Source organism: Ctenopharyngodon idella, chromosome 6, assembly GCF_019924925.1.
Source record: "Ctenopharyngodon idella isolate HZGC_01 chromosome 6, HZGC01, whole genome shotgun sequence".
Classification (NCBI taxonomy): domain Eukaryota; kingdom Metazoa; phylum Chordata; class Actinopteri; order Cypriniformes; family Xenocyprididae; genus Ctenopharyngodon; species Ctenopharyngodon idella.
Genome location: NC_067225.1, coordinates 12,403,879 through 12,427,359, shown reverse-complemented (window position 1 = coordinate 12,427,359; position 23,481 = coordinate 12,403,879). Strand labels below are relative to the sequence as shown.

The following is a 23,481-nucleotide window of genomic DNA, read 5'->3' as shown; positions in this document are numbered from 1 at the left end:
TTTATTACCATGATAAATACAATAAATGCAAAGTAACTGACAGATGTTACATGTATAACACTACTGTATATGGACAATGTTCTGCAGAGTTTAGCTCTAACTTACTCCAGCACAGCAGCCTGGAAGTTTAACACTTTGTTCTTATTTGAAAATTCCAAAAAACATTGATGGTTCAGGTGCATTTAATTTGGGTCGAGCTAAACTTGTTGTTTGCATCTTTAGACTGGTGACATTGAAGTGAAAAGAGTGCATAATCAAATCTCTCTGTGTCTACCTGAATGAAGACCCTAGCAGTCTGATTTGGGAGTATATGGTGAGTATTTGTGCTTTTTAAAATGTTGTTGTATTTTCAAGGATGCTAAATGCTTTGTTAAAGTTAATACACAGGAATTTAAGAGTACTGTTTTTTTTTTTTTTTTTTTTTTTAAATATCCACTCTAGGATACAGACGTTGTCAACACACAGGAGTCGATTCAGAAAACTGTGATGGGAATTTATGTCATAAGACTTGAAGGTGCAGACTTAGAGGAGAGCCTAGCAGATGTTGGAGTGGTGTTAGAGGGGCAAAAGTTTCTTCAGGACCTTAGCAGTGTCCCATATGCAACAGCCATGTTGATGGGACTAATATATGGACTGAATTTGAGCTACCCTCCTGAATTCAGGTATACTTTCGAAGCACTGCAATAGTTGATGTCAACAAATTATTCAATAAAGAGCAAACACTGAAGAGCACACTACCATCTGGACATTTTGGTTGCATATAGGATTTTTATTTTTTTTTTTTGGTAAATTTGTGTATATATAAAAAAAAAAAGATTTAATTGTATTTATCTTTTACCAGGTTTTATACAGTTTTAATTTTCATTTTCTGAGTTTGCGGAAGTTTTTTGACTCTAACATTATCTAAAATTACTTTTACATCAGACTGTTAAAAGCATTTGCACAAGTTTAAAGACTCTTGAGTGTAATGACTAAGTAGGCTGTTTAAAACACTGTTTATTGCAACTGTTTGACAAATACAGTTTGATAACTTGTTACATATCTTGTCCTTTTTTTTTGCCTCTACAAGGCAATCACACACAAACAAATGCTTCTTTGAAGGGAGTAACTTTAAATAGAAATTACTGAGTTAAAGTAACAAAAACTAATTGGATGGAACCACTGTCCATAATTTAATTAAGTTATTTGAAACAAATCTCCTTGTGCTGGTTGATTGAAACATATTTGGCCAGTTTTAACTAAACTAAAGCATGTCCACTAAACTTAACCAGTTTAAGTTACAGGGAAGCAATTACATTGATTTGGTTGGACATTACTATTTTAAATAGATTCATCCTCATTCAGTTGTGTTGTCACAACACAAGGAGTTTACATAGATTCAAAAAATTCCATTAATGTTAATGAAAAGCAATTTGCTTATGTGGAACCACTGTCCATAATTGAATTAAGTAAGTTTAAAGAATAATTTTTTTGAGTGCAGATCAATATCCCACGAGTTTAACTGACTTGATGCTATTGTTTGATTAAAAAATGTTCCTTTATTTTTTTGAACAGTGTAGCTATGGTCCTTGGGCCATAAGGTGCGTTCACGCCATGTTGTAATTACTGTAATTCTGAGATTTCAACTTGTAAAAAAGTGTTCACATCCTCATAAAGCTCGTAATTACAGCTTGTAAGATAGGAAATAATTCCCAGTCCGAGGATTTGTACAGCTCCGAATAGAACGTCATGTGTCGTCATCTCAAGACTACAGTAATTACGACATGGCCTGAACAATAATTCACAAGTATCTGAATCAACGGACCGAACAGAATAAAAAAAACAAGACGTCTGAGCAGTTGAGTATTTTGTTGCTGAATTTAATAGAAACATTATAAACATACACATCAGATTATAGCAATAGTTGTTTTCCCCTGCAGAAAGTGCACATGTCTGTGTAAACGTTGAGTTTAGCACCTGCTCATGTTGAGACTGAAGCACCAGTTAATGAAACATCACAGAAACCTTGAAAAGGTCATTTAAAGGGATAGTTCACCCAAAAATGAAAATTCTGTCATCATTTACTCACCCTCAAGTACTAAACCTGTATAAATTTCTTTGTTCTGCTGAACACAAATTAAGATATTTGGAAGAATGTTTGTAACCAAGCAGATCTTGCCCCCCATTGATTGTCATAGTGTTTTTTTTTTCCTACTATGGTAGTCAATGGGGGGCGAGATCTTGAGGGTGAGTAAATGATGACAAAATTTTCATTTTTGGGTGAACTATCCCTTTAAAGCACCTAATGAACATGGAAAACAAAATACAAAATGTCAGTTTTGTCATATTTCCCAGAAACTGAAACAGAATCTGTCCTTCACAGGGAAATTTGTAAAAGCTGGATATTGTCAAATTGTTTGTGGCTTCTGAGATCAGATTCACACAGGTAATCACAACGCTGATCTCAGAGCAGCTGCCAAACACAATAGTTGAGTCCCAAATGACGCACACTATACACTATGTAATTATGCACTCAAGTTTTCTAAGGTTATTTTGTCATTCATCATCAGAGTCTGAAGTCCCTCCGGTACGTAATTAAAGCTGCGACAGTCGAGTGCATGATTTTTTTCGGTTAATTAAAGTGAACTTTTTCTATTTGGAATTTTCAGTGTGAACACATGCACTACACTATTTATACTACAAAACATCAAAAATAGTGCATAATTATGCGAATTGGGACGCACCTAATGTCTTTTAGAAACCAGTGTTGAATGGCAGTGGGTTAAAATAAAAACATCAATCAGTGGCATATCCCATGACTGACTTACTATAAACGTGGTTTTTATACATGTTATTACTTATTTTATTATCATTATCCTAAGAATGCCTTTTGTTCCACAGTAGAAAGAAACCACATGGTGTTAAGAAAATGATGATTAAATGTTTGTTTTTATATTTAATAATCTGTGTGAACTAGACAGAAACACTGAAACACACTCCCTAGTTCAGTAGGAAGTACACTGTTCAGGGAGGTTGGAATGATTGAACGCACCACAGAACCAGTGAGGACTATATTCACTTACTGGAACTGTCTCTTGATTTGTCCCATATTTCATGACTTTGGTTCAGCTTCAGTGAAGAAACGCAATGAACACAATGAATGACAGCAGAAGAACATCGATCAATAGTGTTTCAGAGTGTCTACAGCTGCAGTTTACACTGACAGAGCTGGACTGACATGATAAGATGTGTTTTGAGTTTAGGGATAGGGGGGAGTATAAAGAGATGGATCAGTCTGAAATCAAATGGAAATACAATTCAATTATTTTCTTGACAGCAGATGCCTTCTCAACTTTTGGTCATGTGGCACAGCATGTTTTTGGGCTCTACTAGAACAGGTTTTCCTGCTTGAATGTTGATTATTTTCCTCATATTCTCCATTGTTCAGCTCCTCTCTCAGTCTGTCAGTAACGCTCTGTTTAGTTCCTGTCTCTATGAAGCCCCTCCTTCTGAAAAGCACAATGTGCTCTGATTGGTCGGCTGGAGCAGTGTGTTGTGATTGGCGTTTGAGAAATGTCCCGCCCCTTACCATAACCACCAGTTTCAACACACTACTAACTAACTCAACCAGGCCCCGCCCCTTTATTCTGCGTATGAATTATTTAAATGAGGGATATTGTGAAGAAAACTCAAAATGGAGGCGTTTCAGAGAGTTCAGAAACACTGACACTGATATAGAGAAGAACTGGAACTTTACAGAGCTTTTTCATGCTCAAACAGCAACATTACACACTAGATGAGCATGGAAAAAAGCATAATAGGACCTTTTTAATATGTGAATCATGTCACATGTAACTGAGTCATCGGTGTCCTAATCTGTAGAATATCGAGGTGGTCAAATTCATGCTGATAATGTCCTGACTCACTGATCACAGGGAATATGAGGGAAAAGAATGAAACTGCATTTATTGGATTTACTCTGAAATACAGTCCCATTTTCTGGAATCACAGCTCATCTGAGAGCGACTTTAGCTGCGCTTATGGAGGGAAAGACGTGTGAGGGATTGAGAGTTAAAGTCCTGCTCATTATTAATCAACAGGCTGCTCAGCAGCTCAAATCAAACACTGTTAAAAGTCTTTATGTCTTTCAAGGCAAGTGTTGTTGCGCTTATCAAAATTTCTCCAAAATGAGATGAGAGAAAACAGCAGAGTGCTCAATTGAAAAGCTAAAGGTTCACGTTCCTCTACTCACACTTCTCAGATCTTCACCGACTGCGATTCCTCCACCTAGACTTTAGGAGCCACCAGGTGTCCGTTGAAGGTGATGTAGACGTCCACGTCGTCGCTGTAAATGGCGTTGTCCCGCTCGCGCTTGTAAAGTCGCACCCACACCTCGTCGTTGAGCTCCAGCGGCAGCATGACGCTCTGGCTCTGCATGATGGACCGGTCGCTGGGCTGCGCGTACAGGATCACCTGCTGCCGGTCGTTGTGCATCAGATGCAGGTACGTCTCCTTGAAGTTCCAGGTGTGAATGTTGACGTTAAAGAAATAGACTCCCGGGACGAAGCAGTAGAACTTCCCTTTGAACATGTTGAAGTGTTCGCCCAGGTTCACGAAGACGGTGTCGAAGATCAAGGCCTGGTAGTAATCAGCGCTGTGCAGAGCTTTGCGTCGGCCCACGGAGAAGGATGACTGCTGGATTTTGCAGGGGTCTCCGGGGGCCCCCGTGTCTCCTTTACTGCCTTTGGGCCCCGTCGCACCTCTGAATCCTGGGGGTCCGTCCAGTCCGGCTTTACCAGGCGTCCCTCGGTCACCACGATCTCCTTTGTCACCTGTCAACAACCAATCAATGAACTAAGTCATTGAGCACATTTACATACACACTGAACTCTAAAAAATGCTGGGTTAAAAATAACCCAACTTGAGTTAAATATGGACAAACCCAGCGATTGAGTTGTTTTGACCAACCTGCTGGGCAGTTTTATTTAACTCAACTATTGTTTAAAAATTACTATATGGCTGGCTTACCCTGCAGGTTGTGGTAGACATTTAACCCAACCGCTGGGTTTGTCCTTATTTAACCCAACTTGGGTTATTTTTAACCCAGCATTTTTTAGAGTGTGTTATGCTGATAACTCCCAACTGAATTAACCCATTTTTTTAGTCCCGGTTTACATGAAAATTAATAAGCTGGCAATGCAAGAAAACCATGTTTACAAAACTTTATTAACTCTTTCCCTGCCATAGACGGAATTTTCCGGCTTTCAGTGGTTTCACTGTTATACGGTAGGGGGCGCTATTACACATCTTCTGAAAGAGTAGAGACTCTCCAGATCAAAACATAGGCAAAAAGGAGCAGAAACAAGCGATAAAAGCATTGCTTATGTTCGTTGTAGTCTGAAAAAAACACAATTTTCTCAACTTTTTGTTCAAAATGTTGCTTTTTTTGTGAAACTAACCCACATTTAAGTGTTGATAAAAAAGAATGCATGAAGCTAGAAAAAAACAGAATAGATTCTAGAATAGAATCAAAAATGCTGGCAGTGAAAGAGTTTCTGCTTTTGTCTTCATTTTGTCATTTAGAGTATCTGCAGATGAAAACACTTTTCACTGAGCAGTGGTTTTTGCTCGTCAACAGATGTTCCTCACCACCAGTTAAATTACCCCTTATACAGCTCAAAGGAAATAAACCATGGTCACATGACTTCACAGCGACCAATGGCAACAAGCCTCCTGTGGTTGTTTTCAGGAATCTCTGTGAATGGAAATGGATTTGACCACTACCAATCTGTGTCCACTGCAAGTGAAGAGTGAACATTACCCAAAGAACACATAAACACAAGTTGTGTTTTTCTCTTTTGGCTTCTTCGTTTGTTCTTCTAGAGAAGAAGTTCTGAACAAAACTGGGTCAGAGAGGGGAAAAAAACAAATGCTAAGAACAAACTGCTACTCAACATATAATTATGTATAATTAGGACAGTAAAATAGACTCATGAACGTACGAAAGGAAGGAGAAATCATTTCCCATATGTTTATATGTCATGTGACCATTACACTCTATGGTATTTCAGCACAAATTCATCTGTCACTTTGTAGAAACCTCAAAATCTATAATATTAATAACATTTTTGTTTGAACAATACATTAATACAATATTGAGCCACCAGTGAAAAATGTCAAATCAGGGTCCTCAAGCAAAGCTAACCCGGCTGAAGATTCACATTCATATTTACGGAGCCCCGCACATGACATGCAAGAAAAAAAGTTTCCCTCATACCCTTGATTTATAAATCGTGTGCACGATTTACTATTTCGTTCCCTCAATTTGCTATTTCGTTCCCTCAATTTGCTATTTCGTTCCCTTGATTTATAAATTTATCATGCGCACAATTTACTAATTCGTTCTCTCAATTTAATAAATTGTGCACACGATTTACTATTTCGTTCCCTCGATCAATAAATCGTGAGCACGATTTACTATTTCGTTCCCTCGATTTATAAATCGTGTGCACAATTTACGAATTCGTTCTCTCGATTTACTGTTTTGGTCCCTTGATTTATAAATCATGTGCACAATTTACTAATTTGTTCTCTCAACTTAATAAATTCTGCACACGATTTACTATTTCTTTCCCTCGATTTGCTTAATCATGCACATGATTTACTATTTCGCTCCCTAGATTTATAAATCGTGCACTATTATTTACTATTTTGTTCCCTCTATTTGCTATTTCATTCACTGGATTTGCTAAATCGTGCACACAATTTACTATTTCGTTCCCTCGATTTCGTTCCCTTGATTTGCTAAATAGTGCGCGTGATTTAGCAAATTGAGGGAACGAATTACTAAATTGTGTGCACAATTTAGCCTACTATTTTTTTCCCTGTATGTCATGTGCGGGGCTTCATACAAAAAGCATTACTTGTTGAGTTAAACTTCCTCTTGTCCAGAACTGGCTGCATCCGAAATCGTTTTCTTCCCTACTATATATTAGGCAAAAAACATTATGTGACAAATGAAGTATGTCCGAATTCAAGAGCAGGCAAAAAGTACCTGGATGACCTACTACTTCCGGTGAGATTCTGAAGTGTGCATATGATGGACACTTTACTATCCCATGAGGCCACAGGAGAGGATTTGTGAATGGCAGTGAAGTGACTGGTAGTTCACATGATATTGACAACATGCAAATGTACGTCTGGATTACAATAGGCTTGTCCGAGATGCATCTGCTCTGCGCAGACCGATCGGCGTATGACATCAAAGTACCGCGAGAGCGTTTGGAGAGCATACGACTCCTTATGCTTTTGAATCACTCTCGCGGTACTTTGATGTCATACGCCGATCGGTCTGCGCAGCGCCGATGCATCTCGGACAAGCCTAATAGGTGTGTTCGGCTCTGCCTCTGTCTTACCTTTAAGAATGGTCATGTTAATGATGGTGCGGATCTCCGGCGTCTGATTGGCTGCAGGATAGGAGGCGGGGTTGAGGGGCGGGTCTAAGTGATCGCAGCACCGGCGGCAGTATTTGGGCGTCGGCCTGGAGGGGGAGGGGACAGACGCCACGTGGGGCAGAAGCAGCAGCAGAAACACAGCAAACATCACGACACCTGAATAGGAAGGGCTCTGGTCATTACAGACATTGAACAGGTGAACCGTCCTCACATGTTGGATTGTCTGAATCTCTTAAGCTCATTTCTAACATCGGACACATTTAACATCTTGTGTGACCTGTGCAACTGCGTTTATAAACTCTGGATCTGTGCACAGAATGATCTTCAATCACATCCATATGCCGCCAGTCTTATATTTATTAATGATCCCTTTTGAATAATAAAACATCCTGGCATATAAAACCACATGTGAGAGATGTTCCCATCATGCAGCAGGAGCCTGAGGTTGAATGTAAGTAATGAACAAGCTTATAAAAATGACATTTATGGATCTCATCTTTGACACAAACACATAAAAAGATATTCGCCTTCTTGATCAGTTCAAGTTCAACAGCGCATATGGAGTTCAAGCATCTTTTTCTCATTTTAATTAGGCTTCTTTCACAGTTTCTATAACAACACTTTTAAAGAACATTCATTCTTCCTCTACAGCAAACTTGAATGATTCATTGAGAAGCAGCAGCTGTGTGTTCGACTTATGAAAACCAGATGAAAGGAAAGAGAGAGAGAGAGAGAGAGCAAGAGCAAGAGCCACGTCCTCAAAGAAATTATGAATCTCATCAAACAATCCTCATACACGGTTCAATATCTCTTTCCAAATGAATGACATGAAAAACGTCCTCTAAAGCTCAGTGACTCTGCAGCCAAACTGCTGGTTTATTGAACGCCTCGTGCACAAACATGAGAAATCTCAGCGGTGGAGATGGAAATGTAATCTTGTAACTCACCGCTGCGTCCTCGAGCACCTTCAGCGACTCCGAGCGCCTCCGTCTGTCTTTCTTACACGAGGAGGAGTTTCCTTAGGAAACGCTGCATTCTCTCTCCCGCCTCTCCTCGTGTGTATCATTCATCCTCTTGTTTTAAAGCAGCGTTTGTTACTCCAGCTTTCAGATCTTTGCAGCGTCTCAGATGCTCGACAGGAATCAGCATGTCCGTTTTATGCAGGTAAACGCGCGTTCTTTAATCTGGGCCGCTGATTTCAGTGTCATTTGCAGCAGCATATGGAGTAGCAGTTAAATCCAGCTTATTATATTTACTGGGCACAGTCTGTGTTGTAAATATGTGTAGCCCTATTGTAAACAACACATGCCATTGTGAATAAACTGATTCACTGGTGAGATGCCATGCTGAGGAAACCGTGCCAAGAGCCTCTAATATTAAAGGATTAGTTCACTTCACAATTAAAATTTCCTGATAATTTACTCACCCCCATGTCATCCAAGATGTTTATGTCTTTCTTTCTTTAGTCGAAAAAGAAATGAAGGTTTTTGAGGAAAACATTCCAGGATTTTTCTCCATATAGTGGACTTCACTGGGGTTCAGTGCAGCTTCAAAGAGCTCTACATGATCCCAGACGAGGAATAAGAGTCTTATCTAGAGAAACCATCGGCCATTTTCTAAAAAAAAAAAAAAAAAATTCACATACTTTTTAACCACAAATGCTCGTCTTGCACTGCTCTGTGATGCTCCTTTCACAAGATGTAATATAAGTCTCTCAGAATGTGTCTGTGAAGTTTCAGCTCAAAATCCCCCACAGATCATTTATTATAGCTTGTCAAATTTGCCCCTATTTAGGTGTGAGCAAAAACATGCCGTTTTTGTGTGTGTCCCTTTAAATGCAAATGAGCTGCTGCCCCTGCTCCCTTTCCAGAAGAGGGCAGAGCTTTAACAGCTCACACTTCGGTCGCTCAACAACAACAAAGCTGGAGAATCTCACGCAGCCAAAATGAGGATTGTCAGTAACGGTGTTCAGCCTTACATTGTTCAAACCGGAGTCGACACTGATGGAGAGACTCAGGAAGAAGTTACAACTTTAAGACGTTTCTGAATGGTTAGTGGATAAATTTATGTAGTTGCTGTGGATTGATTCAACTCATCCACTAGCATGTGTCGTCATGTTAATCTTTTGTGTTGAATTGACCCTCGTTTGTGAAGCAGTCCGGTGTAAAATGACGGCATGAAAACAACACTCTACTACAACAACTCTTCCTCTTCTCTAAAGCAGCCCCCTTTGTTGCGTGTTCTCGGGGGCGGGGTTTATGTAAATTTTATGGTTAGTGATGTCACTAACCCAAGAAGAAGCTTGTTGTAGTCCCTACCAGCCGTTTGTTGTAGTCCTTAAACAGTGATTTCTGTAAAAGAAAATATCTCTCTTTGCATTGAACTTTGAGCGTTGTAACTTTGCAGATGTTGTTTATGCTCAAACTGCAACATTACACACTAACTAAAGTTAAAAAAGTGAAATCATAATCAACCACCACTTTAAACATTTTAAAAACATTTTTTCTTGGTTATGCAAATGTTTTGCTATATATTTCACTAGTAGGCTATTCAGCGAAAAGCATTTGGTGTAGGATTTACTTTGAAACAATTTTCACTCAGAAACTGCTAGTATTTAATTGTAAAATGTACTTCAATAATCTTTTTATTTACAACACAGAAAAATCATTTTTTAGTTTATATTTCAAGCACCATTCAGCACACAATGGCATCATGGCAGCTTCTGCACTGGAGGTCGTGTGACGTGTTTGAAGTTTACACTGACCGTCACTGTTTGAGTCTCATGGCAAATGAAGATCCCTCAGGATCATCCACACAAATGAGGATTCAGATGAACATATTCAGAGCAGATGTCATTTACATCTGACATGCTGTACGTTCAGCTCTCTCTGGTTAGTGTTTTACTGGCAGGATAATTCAAACACACTTTATCACTACACACACACACACACACACACACGCACACACACACACACACCTCACAGTTGAACATAAAGTTTTCTATCCTCCCCCTTCCTAGCTTGTCCTCCTCCACTTCAAGCAGCAGTTCCCCAGACGTTCCCAAATTGTGGAAAAACCCACAGCCTTGGGCTGCAGAATGAATCATGGGCAGGAAGTTCAATCATGAGCGGTTGATGATACGTTTGGTTCTCCAGACTGCAGTGGGATTAAAACATGGACATGAAATCAGAGCGTGTTCTACTAACTCCTCTGACCCTGCGTGCTCTCTCTCTCTCTCTCTCTCTCTCACACACACACACACAAATACACACACAGTCACCCACACACACTCTCTCTGCAAGGTTTATTTGTGTTTGCTGTAACGCAGAGCCAAATGATCTCTGACATCTAAAACTCCCACATTCTTCTATTAGCACAAAATCAGACTCAAATTAGATCTCAAACTCACATTTATTTTCATATCTTCATGGGGACTTTCCACTGACTTGTTATACTGAGCTGATGATATTTTCTAACCTCTGATATATATATATATATATATATATATTTATTTATACATATACAACAGTTCTTTCTGGTTCTCGAATTTGATTGGCTGATAGCCGTGTGATATTCTAGCGATAACAGCACTCTTACCTTTTCACCGTTTGTATCACTCCACTTGAAGCGACTGTCATGGCAGTCAAGCAAATCTACCATTTTTTTTTTTTTTTTTTACAAATACTACACTTGTACCATGGACTGTAGTTTTAAGAGTTTTTTTAGGCGAGGAAGTAATTGTTTAGACCTGAAATATTTGACTCATATATAATCATAGCGCCTATTTTACTATTTGTTTTGACACTTTGATGCGAGCTCCAGGCCCTCAGCGGTCGTTCAGAGCTCGTGTACCCGCCGAGAACAGCTTCATCTCGGCCAGTGCTTCGGGGATTTGTGGCTCTTATGTAGATAGTGGTTAAAAATATAATTCATTTGGGGTATATCAAACGGGCAATCTTTGGTCTTATTAATCTATTTACTTATTCTATTTACTTATACTTGTTCCAGAGCAAAACAATTTGGGTTAAGGGGAAAATTACATTTTTATAACTATATTTAGGCTATATTTAACTTTAATCCTGTATAAGAGCACTACTTTTGTACGTTTGACAAAATTGTTTGCTTGTGTTTTTTATTTATTTGATTATGTTTATTGTTTGCTTGTCTTTTATAATGGCTGTTGTTGTTAATTTAAATATTGTTGTTCAATAAATATCATTTTATAAAAATAATATGCCGTATTTGGTATTGAGAAAGAGTCCGTCAATAGTATGTCATCATTCAATTCAATTCAATTCACATTTATTTGTATAGCGCTTTTCACAATACATATCGTTTCAAAGCCGCTTTACAGAGAATGCATGTCGACATTCATGATGGCAAATGTTTTAGTCATCATGAAAGGGAAGTTGCACTAGTCTTTTCTCTGTTGTGTCGTATATCTGAATGAAACGCTTCTGGAACAAGAACAAATGTAGGGCGGGGCTTGATTTTGTCTGTGGGGAATTGATTGGATGGTTGTGGTTTGCTATTGGTGGATCTCATGTGAGTGACAGGTTGCCCCGCCCTCATCATCAGAGAAGAGATGCTGCAAGAGGGAGGAGAAGATATTCTGATTCAAGATTACAAACATGAATTTAAAACACAGATAAATAATTTAGAGTAAATGCTGCAATATTCCATAAAAAAAATTTAAAAAAATTCTAATTGTCAATTTTGATTTCATGGTGCCTTTAACTGCGTTTCAACGTGGCGCCGTTTGTGTGATTCTGCGCTTGACCACAGGGTGTCAGTATTGAGCCACAGACAGTCACGGATCTCACAGTCATTCTGAAAGCTCAATACATTCTAGATCAAAATCTCACTACATAAAACTTTGTACAAAGGCTTTATTTGTTCCAGCAAATATGAATTTGTGTTGCTTATACATTCATTCTAACCTTGCTTACAATTTGCCAGCTACATAAAGCACTGCTTTTCTACAACAAAGAGAGTTTTACAGGAAAAGTAAACTCAAAAACGAAAACTGCCTCATTTATTCCCCGCTCATGTCATCACCACAGGCTGCTATTACATTCTTCAGAATTTCTCACTTTGGTTTCCACGAAAGAATGAAAGTCTTACAGGTTTGGAAAAACATGAGTAAATGATGACAAATCCTTCAGTTTTGCATTAAGTCATTTTAAGAGCTCTGCTAAAATCTGATCATCAGGGATGCAGCTATATTGAATTTCTAGGTGACAAGTCAAAAATTATTTTCATGTTGTGGCTGATGTCTAAATAATTACAAATAAACATTAAAAATAAATCCTGATATTGAATGAGGTTATATTGTTTAGTCCAGTCGAACAGAGTGAATCTTTATGAACCTAAACTCAATTCTACACATCCACATGACTGATATCTTCATCAAACCACATTTCCCATGAAGCTTAGAGCACAAAGACCGAGTGCTGGAAAGTGGTTTATGGAGACTGAAGGTCTTTGATGGTCCCAGATGAGTTCAGATAGTGCTTCTCAAGAAGAAATGAGGCGCTTGATCCATCCGGTGAGTTTGGTGATACGCGTGTACACTCCGTAATAATCAGGCCGTCCGCAGCCTCTTCCCCAACTCACCACACCGGCCAGAAACCAGCGTCCAGACGGTTCCTGACACACCAGCGGACCACCAGAGTCGCCCTGACAGAGAAACAGATGCGTCACTTTGGCCCTCAGCAGCTTTTTTGCATCATCACGGTTAAGGCGGTACGATCACGGTGTGTCACCTGACAGGCGTCTTTCCCTCCACTGCGATAACCAGCACAAATCATTCTGGGAGTGATCAGGTAACCATACGAACGCACGCATGCATCTTCACTGACCAATCGCACGTCTACTTTCTGCAGAACGTCACTCACTGCCCCTGATGGAGAGACACAGAGACACAATCACAATGAAGCTCGATGTTTGATTTCCAGTGTCTAAAAACAGCATTATTCCTGCTCTGCTGGTTTTTCCTCTATTTAACAACAAGCAGCAGGTGATTGTCTCTCACAGCATTGTGTGGTCAGTGAACCAGACTCACAAAAATAAAGGCACATTGTGATTCTGTTCCTCATATTTTAGTTTTGGTGGTTTAATGTTTTGTGTTTTACAAACTCATCAGGGGTGAAAAAGGTGACAAAGATGCGAGAGAAGAAATATCAGCTTTAAAATGTGGATTTACAGATGAATTTAGCAGATATTTAATAGATTTTATGTTTCAGGCCACATTCACAAGCTGTTTTTGTCTTTGAAACACTGATTGAGTGATTACATGAGACGTGATTCATTTCAGTAAGTTCTACTGAATCTTTGAACAATCCTTTTGATGTTCATTCATGTTTATTTGGTGATGTAGCTAGTAGTAAAGAGAAAGAAATGACTGAGGCACTACAGAGATCTGTCACGTCCAGTGTTGGGGAAAAAGGTACATTTAAAATTAACGCATTAGAAGAGGTTTGTTCTTGAGCGTTATTCAGGTTAGGTTGAGCTTCTGCTTATGTTGGCTGATCAATGTTTACATGCGAGTAAAATCCTAAATTAAATCTTTTCGTCATAACAAGCGATTGATTCTCTTCAGAAAATTTGGACTAAACTGCTTGATTCATATGGATTAGTTTTCCAATTGCTTTATGAAGTTTTTGAAGCGTCAAAGTGGTAGTTACAAAGGCAGTCTATGGAAGGAAATCTAACAGCATTCTGTCATCAAAAAGATCTTCATTTGTCTTCCAAAGATGAACGAAGGTCTTACTGGTGTGGAACGACATGAGGGTGAGTTATTAATGACAGAATTTTCATTTTGGGGTGAACTAACCCTTTAAGTTCACAGTCTTGTACCTTGTACCTTATTTTCCTCACAGTTGGTTGGCTTGGTCCATTCTTTAACAAAGACTATTTAAAAATCCCTATGGGAGAAATTAATGAAAACAAAAACACTTCCGGAACCAGCGCCGCTGAAAAAGTGTCCGGCACTGTTGAACTCTACAGTAAAGACGATCACAACTTTAGCTTCATGCTGTTACTTGGGTGTGAGCAAAAACACGCCGTTTTTGTGTGTGTCCCTTGTTATGCAAATGAGCTGCTGCTCCCGGCCCCATTTCCAGAAGAGGGCGGAGCTTTAACAGCTCGTGCTTCGGTCGCTCAACAACAACAAAGCTGGAGAATCTCACGCAGCCAAAATGAGGATTGTCAGTAACGGTGTTCAGCCTTACATTGTTCAAACCGGAGTCGACACTGATGGAGAGACTCAGGAAGAAGTTACAACTTTTAGACGTTTCTGAATGGTTAGTGGATAAATTTATGTAGTTGCTGTGGAGTTGATTCAACTCATCCACTAGCATGTGTCGTCATGTTAATCTTTTGTGCAAATCCAGCATTGAATTGACCCTCGTTTGGGAAGCAGTCCGGTGTAAAATGACAGCATGGCAACATGGTGGCAGGGTTCTCTGAGGCGGGTTTATGTAAATTTTGGAGTTTGTGATGTCACTAACCCAGGAAGAAGAAATGGTTCACTGGAGAACCAAAAATAATTTTTCTAAGGCATCGCTGCAGAACCCCCCCCTTTGGGACCTTCATTCATAAAAGTGTAGCGTGTGGATTCACTTGTTAACATGTGGTTTCAGTGCTCATACCTCCCTCCCGCAGCGCTCCCCATCCCGTCACCCAGCACAGCAGGTCAGCCTCCAGCTGGTGCGTCACGGGCGGCAGACAGACCGGATGAGCCAGAGTGCCCGACCACACAGGCCGCACCAGCCGCAGCAGCGCCACGTCATAGTCGTGAGTCTCATCATCATAGTAGTGATGCAAGTGAATGTGCGACACTCGAACGGCCTCCTCCGACTGACTGTTGCCATTGAGACGCAGTTTACCAAGATAGATGGTCCACACAGACGGGGAGAAGAATCTGCAGACAGAAAAGTAAGTACATTCACCCGGACAGAATGAGCACAGACCGACAGGCAGACGCGGTCACTCACCTGTCATCGTAGAAGCAGTGAGCCGCAGACACCACCCACTGGGCGGAGACTAAAGCCCCTCCACATATGTGCTGCCCACTGATCTGCAGGCTGGCCTGCCATGGCCACTCCCCCTCCTCTGCATTGGCCCCACCCACCACACGGCTGCTGAATGGCCTCAGTCCACAGTCTGCAGAGAGAACATTATCAAAACACACATGTACACACACACACACACACACACACACATACACACACACACTCATCGTAAGACATTCTTACCACAGTATTTCTCGTCAGATTCATCAGGACAATCTGTGATGAAGTCGCATTCTGGGTTTGGCTTCTTTAGACACGTCCCATCTCCACATACATACGTCATATCAGAACATGGTACACCTGAACACACACACACACACACACACACACACACAGAGTTACAGATACACCTCATTCACTTTAGGTTTTGTTTCAGGGCTGCAGTTGGGCTTTATACTGTGTGTAGTAATTATAGACAGCTTCATTTAAAAGGGTGAATTTCGTGTCAAGAACAAGTCATATTTCTATGGAAGTTTGGTTTTGCCACATGATAAAAAATTAAAAAAGTAATTCTGACTTTTTTCTCACAATTGCGAGTCTATATCTCACAATTCTGAGATAAAAAATTTAATTGTGAGATAAAAATTCACAATTACCTTTTTGGCGCAAGCTTCCACATATTCCAAAACAAACCAAAAAAAAAATGTAAAAGAAAAATTTTTGCAAAAAGAAATTTATTTTCAGGACCATCATTTTTTTCAATTGTTACTTAATAATGGTTCATTATTTTCATGTCGAATAAATGTGTATATATAGTAATAATATATAGTAATATATAGTAATAAATTCTATATAGTATTAGTACATCACAGCAGTTTCTGTACTGCATTAAATTCATGCTTATGTAAATGTATAAATCGTTAGAATTATTTTACTGTACTAAAATTACTGCATGAGAACTTTTTTAATTAAATGTGTTGAATTGTCAGGAAAATAATGTCGCCATGCAAAAAAATCTTAATGGCGTGTGTGTGTGAGTGTGTGTGTGTGTGTGTGTGAGTATGTGTTTGTGTTAGTGTGTGTATGTATATGTGTGTGTGAGTGTGTGTGCTATCCGTGAGTGTGTGCGAGTGTGTGTAAGTGTGTGCATGAGTGTGTGTGAGTGTGTTTGTGTTTGTGTGTGTGCTATGCGTGAGTGTGTGTTTGTGTGAGTGTGTGTGTGTGTGTGAGTGTGTGTGTGTGAGTATGTGTTTGTGTTAGTGTGTGTATCTGCTATCCGTGAGTGTGTGTGAGTGTGCGAGTGTAAGTGTGTGCATGAGTGTGTGTTTGTGTGTGTGTGTGTGTGTGTGTGTGTGTGTTTGTGTTAGTGTATGTATATGTGTGTGTGAGTGTGTGTGCTATCCGTGAGTGTGTGCGAGTGTGTGTAAGTGTGTGCATGAGTGTGTGTGTGTTTGTGTGAGTGTGTTTGTGTTTGTGTGTGTGCTATGCGTGAGTGTGTGTTTGTGTGAGTGTGTGTGTGTGTGTGAGTGTGTGTGTGTGAGTATGTGTTTGTGTTAGTGTGTGTATCTGCTATCCGTGAGTGTGTGTGAGTGTGCTAGTGTAAGTGTGTGCATGAGTGTGTGTTTGTGTGTGTGTGTGTGTGTGTGTTTGTGTTAGTGTATGTATATGTGTGTGTGTGTGTGTGTGCTATCCGTGAGTGTGTGCGAGTGTGTGTAAGTGTGTGCATGAGTGTGTGTGTGTTTGTGTGAGTGTGTTTGTGTTTGTGTGTGTGCTATGCATGAGTGTGTGTTTGTGTATGAGTGTGTGTGTGTGTGTGTGTGTGTTTGTATATGTGTGTGTGAGTGTGTGTGCTATGCGTGAGTGTTTGTTTGTGTGAGTGTGTGTGTGTGTGTGTGTGTGTGTGTGAGTGTGTGTGTGTGAGTATGTGTTTGTGTTAGTGTGTGTATCTGCTATCCATGAGTGTGTGTGAGTGTGCGAGTGTAAGTGTGTGCATGAGTGTGTGTTTGTGTATGAGTGTGTGTGTTTGTGTATGTGTGTGTGTGTATCTACCATGTGTGCAGTTGTTCTCGTCACTGCCCTCACTGCAGTCCGGGTGCTGGTCACACACTTTATAGTAGTCAACACACTGACTGTCCTCTGAGCACTGGAACTGAGCGATACACACTGCACAACACACACACATGATAACACAAGTTGTTCAAATATATATATATATATATATATGATGGTGTCACTGTGGTTTTTAAGCACTTTTTTTTTAGCAAGAAGTTTTTCAGCACCTTTCTTTTCTTGAAAAGCGGTTTGTGTTGCATAAATTCGGTGACAAATGTAACTGAGCTATTTGCGTCTCACTTTGCCCACACTCACGTCCGATGACATTTTTCACTTCCTTAAAGCATTTCTTTAGAATTAGGTAGAAAATATTGTTTGGCATTAGTCATAACTGTTTCCAAGTGTCATGAAATGAATAAATGGGAATTTACCGCAGTTTCTCTCATCTAGGCCGTTGGCGCAGTCTGATATACCGTCACACGCCGGCACGCAGAGACCGTTTATGTTGCAAAGCACCTGACCGGGACAAGCTGAGCAAACACACACACACAGTCAGTGTTTTAAACAGCATGTAGGTTTACTAAGTTTAGTGGTTTCATAAAGAGGTGTACTAACGATCAGACTGGTTAAAGACGCTGTAGTGAACCTGTAGGCCCGGGCCGGTGAGCGAAACCTCAGACGTCATGGACACGGTGACGCTGGAGGACAGCAGGTAGATCCGCTCCGCGTACGGCTGTAAACCTCGGACGCCGCACAGCCTGCGCACAAACACACTGCCGTCACACACTGACACACACACTGTTGAACGTGGTGCTGATGCGTCTGCAGGACTGACCTGCGGTTCTGGATGCTCCATCTGCCCTGCGTGCACGTCTGGCTGTAACTCGCGCGGTTCAGCTCATATCCTTCAAAGAACAAAGTCAGACCAAACTCTACCGACGGCACCTGAACACACACACACACACACGTTCCATGGACATAATGATTTTTATTCTGTACAAACTGTATATTCTCTCCCTTAACCCTACCCATCACATAAAAGTTTCTGCATTTTTACATTTTCAAAACTGAACAGTCTAAAGTGAGAGTCTTACAGTGAAGATCCACGTGCAGTTGGTGTCGGGAGGGTAATAACTGGGGTAGAAGGGGGTCCGTAAAATCCCCTGGATGCCGTCTTTCTTCTCTAACACAACACTGTAGGAACATTCTGTAACACAACATGACAAAACAACCTCAGTATCGCTTAACAACACTCGTTCAAAAAGGATTGAATGAAATCTCTTATTAAATCGGCATCAGTTGTACGCTGTAAGAAAAAATCCAATCAAAAATAAGGAAGGTGCTGGTAAACTATTTTCTATGTCGTTCTAAATTCAAAACATCATGCCAGTAAATGTATTTGAATTGAATTGAGTTGAATTGTTTACCCTGGTCCGGCCAGGCCCGTGCGCTCAGAGAAAATGTATCCTCGTAATTGTACAGACCCTGTTTCCAAACCACCGTCATCCAGTTAGCAGACGACAAGAGCTGCACCGTCTGCTCATACCGGCTGCATCCGTACAGCCTGAGAGAGAGATTAAACACACCGTACAGTAACAGTCATCAGAGACGGTGCAGCTGACACGAGCAAAGATGAAGATTTGTCTCACGAGGTGATGAGATGAGAGTCTGCTGGCGTGACAGAGTCATAGATGATCAGTCGGTCACGACACTCCGCCAGGAGCCACTCGACCCTGAGCTCCAGACGGGACCCCGCAGGGGCCCTCAGGTGCCACAGACACGAGGAGCGCTGCGTGTTCGGCCCTTCCAGCAGCACGGGCTCCGTGGAGAGCAGCGACGTGTAGCGGTAACAGTCTGTGAGGAAAGGACACTTCAGGACAGACGAGTCTCAAATGTTGAGGTGCAGGAGCGCCTGCAGGATTTCATCTCCTCAATATTAAATATATGTTAAAAATTCTACTTTGAGAGAAATTTTCATTTTCTTGAGTAAGTCTAGCATTCATGGAACTATTACGCACTTCTACAGACTCTTCAGAGCAAGCAATCGGTGAGAGCAACGGTTTGCCTGAAGTGAACGGATGCGTCTCTAGACAGTTTTTAAAACATGAAAGTGGAAAAAACAATAAAATGGTCAAAGACATCCAGTTTTTAAATAGATAAACTATAGAACCTTGTTTCCGCCACAGAATTAAAATATAATTGATAATTGCAATTTTTTTATCTCACAGTTCTGACTTTATTTCCTGTAATTGTGACTTTATTTCTCACAATTCTGGCTTTATTTTGCAATTCTGACTTTATTTTGTGATTCTGACTTTATTCCGCAATTTTGACTTTATTTTGTGATTCTGACTTTATTTCGCAATTCTGACTTTATTTTGCGATTCTGACTTTATTTCTCACAATTCTGACTTTACTTCACAATTCTGACTTTATTTCTCGCAATTCTGACTTTATTCCGCGATTCTGACTTTGTTTTGCAATTCTGATTTTATTTCTCGCAATTCTGACTTTATTTTGCAATTCTGACTTTATTTTGTGATTCTGACTTTATTCTGCAGTTTTGACTTTATTCTGCGATTCTGACTTTGTTTTGCAATTCTGACTTTATTCCACAATTCTGACTTTATTCCACAATTCTGAGTTTATTTCGCAATTCTAACTTTATTTCTCACAATTCTGACTTTATTCTGTAATTCTGACTTTATTTCTCACAATTATGACATTATTCCACAATTCCAACTTTATTTCTTGCAATTCTGACTTTATTTCTTGCAATTCTGAATTTATTTTGCAATTCTGACTTTATTCCACAATTCTGACTTCATTTCTTGCAATTGTGAATTTAAAATGACACTTGATTTGATATTTTGTGATCTAATGAATAATATTCAGGCATTTTTAAATGTGATTTAATACTTGTTGGTGCCACTGCATTATTTCAAAACTGATTTAAAGCGTGTTCAAAATGCATGAAAGTCAATTAAAACCTCAAAATTATTGTTCTGGAAAAAAACAGCAAAATAAAAAAAGAGAAAACGAAAAAAAATCATACCAAAAGTGGCTTGAAAAAGATCTATAACTTTGGGGTTGGTTTCTGGAAAGTAAAAAAACACAAAGCAGTAAAAACAAGTGAACAGAAATGCAGCAGAAGTCATCACACATGTGAAGCACGAGAGCGTGAGCGCGTCTGATGAGAGTTACCGGTGATGCTGAGCGACGGCAGCAGCAGCTGGAAACCCTCGTAGCTGCTGATCTGCTGGGCGTCGGTGAAGCGCTGCAGCTCTCTGAACACACTCACGTTCAGCCGTGCCACGCTCACCTTCTCCACGTGACTGACGGGAACCGACAGGTGCAGCCAGAAGTGTGCCACCACGCTGCCCTCCCTACAGAAACAACAGAGTAGATGTGAAGGTTCCTGCACAGATCTCATCTTATTAACACGAGCGACGGCTTCCTCACCCAAAGGCGAAGACTGCTGTGAAGTTGAAGTATCTGGACAAGTCTGTGGACTTCAGCAGCTTCTCAACCTGTCAAAAATAATAACGATAACTGTGTTGCATGTTCTAGTGTAAAACACCTAGTTATAGATGAAGTGTCAGCTTCACCAATCAAATCCATGCTGGTTGATCAGCTTTTCAGCTACATTTTGCATGGAAATTCTGACTAGACTTACAAGTTAGTGATCTAATTTCTTTCTTAAAGTCTGATCATAACTTTTTCAGTTACAAAAAAGCCTATGTTTCTGCGACCGGGCGCTGCTGGTCTTTTCTGCAGGTGGATTGTGCCTCCAGCCTCACCATGTTCTGCACAGACGTCGCCTCCGCTCTGAACTCTGAGCTCTCATGACTGGACAGGCTCACAGAGAAGTTCTTATTCAGTATGGAAACACTGGCCGTGTACTGCTGAATCACCCGCGGCTCCAGCACCCAGACCCTGTACTCTAAACACACACACACACACACACACACGTGAGACGGGTGACTAAAGGTCACACTCGGAGCACTCACTAAGTTTGTGTTGATGTTTATGTGTTTGTTGACTATTGCTCTGAGCCCAGCTAATGAAAATATGTTTTAAGAACGTTTGGCTAACGAAACTTTTTATTTTAACCACAAATGCTCGTCTTGCACTGCTCTGTGATGCGCCACGCATTACGTAATCACGTTGGAAAGGTCACGCGTGACGTAGGCGGAAGTACCGTGGTAGTATCTCATTTTCTCCTCCAACTTCAAAATCGTCCGACATCGTTTTACTTTTTTTTGTAAAGGCAGTTTGACTTAGTCTTTGCATGTTCTCTTTGTAAACACTGAATCGGTACTTCCGCCTACATCACGCGTGACCTTTCCAACATGATTACGTAATGTGTGGAGCATCACAGAGCAGTGCAAGACAAGCATTTGTGGTTAAAAAGTATATATTTTTAAAAAAAAAATTTAAAAATGACCAATGGTTTCTCTAGATAAGACCCTTATTCCTCGTCTGGGATCGTGTAGAGGGTGAGTGAATTATCAGGAAATTTTAATTCTGAAGTGAACTAATCATTTAGTGACACACACTTTATTTATTTGCCAATAAATAAATAAATCATTCATTAAAAATGCCTCAGATGTATTTTAAATATAATGCAAATGGCAGCCAGCAATTCTCAGTTTTATGCAATAACAACTAAATTAGCAAATGTTTCCCTTTATTTCCCTTCATAATATATATGATGGATAATAAATGATTATCCTCTAAATATGTTCACATTTAGCAGTAAATTCACGTCTTACTACTTTGGTTGGCAGTGATGTGTGGCTGTTTCCTCACCCAGAAAGTACCAGATAAGACATGAAGATCCTGCCAAGATAAGGATGATGATGATGAAGATGAGGCCAAACAGCCATTTCGGGAAGCTCCTCCTTTTATGGGAAGGATCCGGATTGGCGCGAGATACCTGTGGATAAACATGAAACACATGATTATATTCACATATTCTTCTCGGATAACTCCACAGTTCTTGTTGTGCAATGACTTCTGTGTTATTTGAGGAAAACCTGCGCTCGTGTAAATGTGTTGTTGTTTTGATTCGGATCCGCTGTGAACCCGTTTCCGAGCTCCATCATCAACCGAACCGTTATCTCGGGTTCATCTTCGGCTCCGTCAGTCCTGATTCGGGTGGTTCTTTCCAGGACTCAGGTTTCACACATGTTCGGTTCTTCACACATGTTCTGAGGGAGTCGCTCAGCGAGCCGTTGTGTTTGTCAGTCCAAAGTCCGCTGCGGATCAATAGTGAAGTATCTGCTGATCTGAGGACAGTCCGTGGACACCAAAGCCACAGTTTCCATATAAATGCCTCTGAATATTAATAACGGGTCTCTTAAAAACAGTCACCGCCCAGCAACGCGCGCTCACCTGCGCAACGCAACTGTGACGTCCCTCGGTCGGATCTCACCTGTGCGCAGATGATGCTCTTCAACATACGGGCTTTTCCCAGTTTGATTAGGGCATTTTCTAATTCTAGGACAGATTATGTGTTCAAGTGTTGCCACCTCTATTCACATATTTTAATACATGCTCCATATACAGTATTTTGTTCCATTTAAAATATATTAATACAGCAAGCAGACGCTGGACTAGGGGAAAAGCATCCTCATGATGGAAGAAAAAGGCATAAAACTTTATTTGGTGGTTTGGTTTTGTACTTAAGTACTTAAGCATCTATTGTTATTTGTATTCTTCCATTTCTGGCACGTTTATCCTAAACTAGTCCCTACATTTTTAACATAAACTAGTATAGAATAGTATAGGACATTGATTAAGCAATACAGTGCCATTAAAACGTATTTGCTTCTGAAAATTCTAAAATCATTAATACATACAGTAAATGTAACAGATGTAGGCTAAGAGCTGTGCGTGTAAACCTCACTCCTCTGAACTTAAGAGGGGCTCTAGCAATTGACTCTAAAGTCTTTAGCGGTCTTTGTTAGAGGGCCCGC

The 23,481-nt window shown here is 40.3% G+C and overlaps 2 protein-coding genes across 3 annotated transcripts; both read right to left on the bottom strand.

The window, feature by feature from the left end:
* Positions 1-1,843: 1,843 nt before the first annotated feature.
* c1qtnf6b (C1q and TNF related 6b) lies at positions 1,844-10,857 on the bottom strand. 2 transcript variants are annotated; one of them, XM_051895940.1, is made up of 4 exons: positions 10,411-10,857; positions 8,381-9,049; positions 7,395-7,589; positions 1,844-4,811 (listed from the first exon to the last, which is right to left on the bottom strand). In XM_051895940.1, the coding sequence occupies exons 3-4, from the start codon at positions 7,579-7,581 to the stop codon at positions 4,267-4,269; spliced, it is 732 nt and encodes a 243-aa protein (XP_051751900.1). In that variant the 5' UTR covers positions 7,582-7,589; positions 8,381-9,049; positions 10,411-10,857; the 3' UTR covers positions 1,844-4,266. The 2 variants fall into 2 exon arrangements, with proteins under 2 accessions (XP_051751900.1, XP_051751899.1); XM_051895939.1 differs by lacking the exon at positions 10,411-10,857 and having other exon boundaries at positions 8,381-8,722; positions 8,860-10,361.
* A 1,450-nt stretch (positions 10,858-12,307) lies between these two features.
* LOC127513823 (transmembrane protease serine 6) lies at positions 12,308-22,766 on the bottom strand. The gene is made up of 18 exons (XM_051895891.1): positions 22,540-22,766; positions 22,313-22,439; positions 21,301-21,443; positions 20,963-21,030; positions 20,705-20,886; positions 20,556-20,597; positions 19,150-19,354; positions 18,928-19,064; positions 18,595-18,707; positions 18,336-18,445; positions 18,116-18,258; positions 17,932-18,030; positions 17,498-17,611; positions 15,692-15,808; positions 15,431-15,599; positions 15,086-15,357; positions 13,199-13,335; positions 12,308-13,112 (listed from the first exon to the last, which is right to left on the bottom strand). Exons 1-18 carry the CDS (start codon positions 22,606-22,608, stop codon positions 12,951-12,953), a joined length of 2,409 nt encoding a protein of 802 aa, XP_051751851.1. The 5' UTR covers positions 22,609-22,766; the 3' UTR covers positions 12,308-12,950.
* Between the last annotated feature and the right edge of the window lie 715 nt (positions 22,767-23,481).

What these genes read in the sequence shown, in the direction of transcription:
- c1qtnf6b (XM_051895940.1), bottom strand. Translation starts at nt 7,581, where the DNA reads ATGTTTGCTGTGTTTCTGCTGCTGCTTCTGCCCCACGTGGCGTCTGTC. An exon ending in TAACATGACCATTCTTAAAG is followed by an intron (nt 4,812 to 7,394) that starts GTAAGACAGAGG and finishes GGTTGTTGACAG; the next exon opens with GTGACAAAGGAGATCGTGGT.
- LOC127513823 (XM_051895891.1), bottom strand. Translation starts at nt 22,608, where the DNA reads ATGATGGAGCTCGGAAACGGGTTCACAGCGGATCCGAATCAAAACAAC. An exon ending in CGACGTCTGTGCAGAACATG is followed by an intron (nt 21,031 to 21,300) that starts GTGAGGCTGGAG and finishes TATTTTTGACAG; the next exon opens with GTTGAGAAGCTGCTGAAGTC. An exon ending in GAGGGAAAGACGCCTGTCAG is followed by an intron (nt 13,113 to 13,198) that starts GTGACACACCGT and finishes TTTCTCTGTCAG; the next exon opens with GGCGACTCTGGTGGTCCGCT.